This window comes from Montipora foliosa, chromosome 1, assembly GCF_036669935.1.
Source record: "Montipora foliosa isolate CH-2021 chromosome 1, ASM3666993v2, whole genome shotgun sequence".
Lineage (NCBI taxonomy): Eukaryota > Metazoa > Cnidaria > Anthozoa > Scleractinia > Acroporidae > Montipora > Montipora foliosa.
The window spans coordinates 17,274,905-17,279,904 of NC_090869.1; the positions used below are offsets into that span (position 1 = coordinate 17,274,905).

Sequence of the window (5,000 nt, forward strand, 5' to 3'; positions counted from 1 at the left end):
GGGTTTAATTGGAATTACACCATATGGTGCCATCTCTTTTGTGTCATGCCTATATACAGGTGGAATCTCAGACAAAGAAATAACAAGATGCAGTGGTATACTAGATTTACTAGAACAGGGGGATTCAGTGATGGCAGACAAAGGTTTTGACATTGATGATCTTCTTAGGGCAAAAGGTGTAGCTCTGGATATTCCCCCATTCCTCAAAATTCAAGGCCAGTTTACCGCTCTAGATGTGCAAAAAACTAAAGACCATTGCCAGGCTTAGAATACACGTGGAGCGTGCGATAAGGTGGATCAAGGAGTACCACTTTTTTGATACTGATGTACCCCTTTCAACATTAGGTTCTGTAAACCAGCTGTACACAGTGGCTTGCTTGCTCACAAATTTTCAGGGTCCCCTAATATTATCTCAAAATGACAAGTAAAATGAACAGCTGTGGAGTGATTACAAGAAATTGGTTATTGGTCATGAAGACACCTGTAGTGATAGACACTAAGTAATTCCCTTTTTGTCTTTGAATAGGGTTACTGAAATAACTCTAACTAGTAACAAACTTTGGTAAAATTATTGATGGGTACATTATGAATATTCAAGAGTGGTCTTTGCTATATATGGTATTCATAATGCATAAATGGTATTCCTAATATATTAAGCATTCAGAATACACAAATAAATGCTCAACCATGGGGGAGGTAATCAAAGGCATACCCCAGGGGACTTGCCATTCTAGTCTGTTTCAATGTCAAATTTCCTAACCAGAGCATGGTTGCTAGTATCTACATACCCCTTTCCCCGTCAGAACCACCCACTCATGGAAATTTGTGTTCTGTGAAATTCTAATCCCAGAGGTGAGAATCTTAAATGTCCTGGGTCCACCTTTCTCCCTCCTGGGGCTTAACATTGACAGGTGCACGAAACAAAATACATTAGCCTGCGGACAGGCTCCCGCTTGGGTTTAGGGCGAGTTAGCCGAGTGTAGTCTAGGGCGAGTGGGATGAGGCGAGAGCGGTCTGGTGATGAGGGAGTTCACGCTTCGCTCGCCGAATTTTTTTCGCTCTCACTGGGAGCCTGTTCGCAGGCTAAAAATACATTTGATACAGTTAAAATCAAAATGCTGCGTTTAATACATGTTTAAAGACATTACTTGTGCCTCCAACGTTTCACCCATGTTTTCCCAAGTGATCATGAATATGACAAAATTAATATATTCATCTGCACAAATAATATTGAAAGAAAAAACTGTCTACTTTGTCTTTGGCCTCCTGAAAAAAAAACTGATCAAACATTATTCTTTGACACACATATAAATTGTCATTGATATAACTGAAGAAATCACACCACTCCAGACCAGTGAGACCAAGTAGGCATTGAACTTGATAATAATAAATGTCTGTTGTCTTCAAAGTATGTGCACTGGTGACAGGATCTTTGACCAAGTATCTGACATTGTCAAATGTTGTTTTGCCTTCCTTAACAACCTTTACTTCTAGTAGGCCAAAGGGATTTTTTCCACTATTAACTGCATCCAGGTCATAAACCTTACGGTCAGGACTGCAACCCAGCCATGCACACTTGGGATTAATAACCAAACCTGAAGGGAAAAGATTTACACGTCCCCCCTTTGCTGAATTTGCATAAACCATGGCAGCATGTGCCTCAAGTTCAATCCCCCTTTTCATGGCATTGGTTTGGACATATCTGCTGGGATTGAGCTGGCCTACTAAAGAGTCAAAATTTGACACTCGTTTGGCAACCAAGCCAAATTTGCTAGTGGTGATTCTTTTTTTTCGAAGAAGATACCAGATGCTGCTTGAAGATTGAGTTATGGTCTGTTCTTGAACTTTAAGAGATGCCTCTCGGGTGACGGAAAGTGCTTCAAATGCAGCTTGTTGCTAATTATCCAAACAGATTGAACAATTGTTTTCAAACCTTTCCTCTGAATTGTCCAGTGGCAATTCTGGAAAAGCAGTGCATGTGAAATTATTTATAACATAGTCTGTTGACATCCTCTACTGGTATGATAACACACAGTCTTTTGGCACATTCCCATATCTACATGGCATAAATGGTACATTTTTCATCTGTTCTTTACTAGGAACCAGGGTTGCTATGAGAGGCTGGGGTGTGTAATGGCTAAAATGATTTTTCGTCCATGTTCCATACATAGTAGCAGGGGAATAAAGAGTGCTTTTGATGAATTTACTGTACTGTACTCCCATCTGGGGGTTTTTAACCAAAACATCTTGAATTTCCTTTTGCTCAATTTTCCTTCCCCTTGGAACACTCCATCGCTGTTTCATACTGGTACAGGTAAGTTCATCAGGTAAACAACAATGACCAAGTTGCTTAAGAAGTGCCAGGTAGTACAGCAGACCAATTACATGATGACAGTATCCCCCTATTCCTGCAACACAGGAACATTTTCCTGCCAGAGAAGCATCGCTTATCTTTGCAGATACCTCCATGATGTGAGGGGGCTCACTCTTCTTCATAGATCTAAAGCATTTAGCATTCACTTTAGCCGTCTCTGCAGTATAGTTCACTGCAAGAGATCCAACATTTTTAACTATTAGGTGTAAGATTTACCCTCAAAATGTCTTGTTCATGAATAAAAGCTTAATTCTCTGATGCTGGAACTATTACTTTTATATTCTCGTACATTCGAAAACATGATACTTACCCTTGATATCGTGTAGATAGCCCGGTTCTGCCATAAATTTGTAAGCTTTTGAGGTAGTAGTGCAAACAGACTTCTCCTTGGAGTATCGCACAACATCATCGAATGTTAAAGCAGGAAAAGCAGAAATATCTTGTGAATCTCCTTCCACTAAAAATAATAACATATAAGGCATATTCAATAAGTCGACAATACCTCAAATGTTTAATTGCAAATGATATTCTTTGTGATATAAAAGATATGTGGCCACAGAAGACACACAAAAAAGACAAGTATAATTTGTCACGCCGATCATTGCGTTCTCGAAGAACGAGAGAACGCATCCTAATTTGGTTTCGCAGGCTTCGCTGGCGCGAGAAATCGACATTTTTTGTGGACTACAAATTGGCCGCCCCTCTAGGTTTTTGCAGGGGCTGTGGGCCTCGTTTTCGTGTCCATCTGTCACATCATGCTTGCTCTCTTTTGTGGCTTCTTTCGTTGTTTTAAACTTTTTGGGGGTTTCTTTGAAGCTAACTGGTTTTTACTGGGTTGCCAGTATGGCAAACCCAGTACGAATCTGCGTTTATTTCGTCGTTTTTACTGAGTTGCCGTATGGCAATACGGCAATCCCAGTTGGAAAATGGGTAGAATTTCTCCGTTTTATTTTTTTCCGTGTCGGTAAAAGTCTTGCCTGTCACTCCCCCGGTAAGTGGTGTCTTTGTGCATAGAGCCTTCTGCGCGTATTTTCTTAGGATCGAGAGGGTAGTGGAAATGTGTACATTTCTCTGGTGGACACCGTAGAATTATTAACTTAACCTGTAATGGCGTCGAAAGTCATGTAACGCGAATGGCGTTTTAGTGGATCTTTGAACAAAATATACCCTTATGAAGCTCAAAAATGGCAAATCAATTGGATACTGAACAAGACAGGCGACAACATCGACAACAATCTGTCGCCCGTCGAGCCGTCTTTTACCAAGTGTGCTGTTTTGCAGAACATTGAAGATTCGCAGGGCAGCGATAATAGTGAATTCAAAGACTAGACAAGGTGCATTGAAAGGAATTTCAAGCGTTAAAATCGCTGAAAAGGTAAGATTATTGTCGAAGCGATGCCGCAATTGCGTGTCTTCACCACATGTTCCTTTGATCTCACATTATTGTGTTTTCCGTCAAAATATTCGCTTGTTTTCGCTTTCGCTCGAACACTACCTTTATTACATGTCCAGTGAATAGTTTTATCCTCTGGGATGAATTTTCCGTCGAAAAAACGGTTATTTGGGCGGTCAGTGTAAAACGCAGACTGCAGACCGGGGGTAAAATGCAGACTGAGGGTAAAATAAATATTAATAATAAAAAAACGAGTCATAAGGATAAAATAAAGATTGTTTGAAAGACAATCCTGTTTTACATCTGTCAACAACTCACATTATTATGACTGCAGGTCGCTGCACCTTTTGGGGATGCGATCGTACGCGTTGAAATCATCTGTGATTTGTTTTTGCGCTTCCAGATGCATTGCAATGTTCCAAATTATTTGTCACACCAGTACATCGAGGGAAATCGATCGAAAAACCAACAATTATTACTTCGAATACCTGAATAATCTCGGTTGTCTTTTTTCGGTGCAACGAAATGCACAAAGAATTTCATGTATTCCGAGCAATTAGGACGCGGGGATTTCATTGGTTAAGTTATGCGTGATAACCCCTAGGGAGAGGTTATAATTGAAAATTACATCTTCCAGATGCAAAACAAACGAGCTTGTGAACTAAAGGACAAACATAACGTACACGAAAGCGAATGAAAGGATCCTAATAAGAAATTTTTACACCAGTCATACTGGCTTAAGCCGACTGAATTGAAACGTTAAATGGTTGCAAAATCCACGTTATCTCTGTCTTTGTTAATTGGTACTGTAGCCATGCGTGTCAAAATAAATAGAGTTATTGGGTAATTACTCGATTACTTTGTTCAGTGCAGCAAAATGGACAGTTGAATTACGGGGTGGTGACTTCTTTGCCTAAAAGCAACTCACTTAACGAAACTGTCCTTTTTCAAACAACAAGGATTCAAACAGCTTCAATTCTTACAGAGTTCGATAAAAATCCGGATTTAAAACATGCGGTGGGGCAACCAAAGCGATGGGAGCTGTGTTGGGGTTTCAGTGTGAAAGTACAAACGGCTACTAACACTCTTATAACTCTTTTTTCATTATTATTTTATTAACCTGCAGTCTGCAGTCTGCAGTCTGCATTTTACCCTCAGTCTGCATTTTATCCCTGGTCTGCAGTCTGCAGTCTGCAGTCTGCGTTTTACACTGACCGGTTATTTGGGTGGTTT

The 5,000-nt window shown here is 40.2% G+C and overlaps 1 protein-coding gene across 1 annotated transcript; it reads right to left on the reverse strand.

The window, feature by feature from the left end:
* Window positions 1-1,125: 1,125 nt before the first annotated feature.
* On the reverse strand, window positions 1,126-3,039 carry LOC137975524 (uncharacterized). The gene is made up of 2 exons (XM_068822637.1): window positions 2,685-3,039; window positions 1,126-2,546 (listed from the first exon to the last, which is right to left on the reverse strand). The coding sequence occupies exons 1-2, from the start codon at window positions 2,854-2,856 to the stop codon at window positions 2,014-2,016; spliced, it is 705 nt and encodes a 234-aa protein (XP_068678738.1). The 5' UTR covers window positions 2,857-3,039; the 3' UTR covers window positions 1,126-2,013.
* Window positions 3,040-5,000: the final 1,961 nt, after the last annotated feature.

What these genes read in the sequence shown, in the direction of transcription:
- LOC137975524 (XM_068822637.1), bottom strand. Translation starts at nt 2,856, where the DNA reads ATGCCTTATATGTTATTATTTTTAGTGGAAGGAGATTCACAAGATATT. An exon ending in CTATCTACACGATATCAAGG is followed by an intron (nt 2,547 to 2,684) that starts GTAAGTATCATG and finishes GATCTCTTGCAG; the next exon opens with TGAACTATACTGCAGAGACG.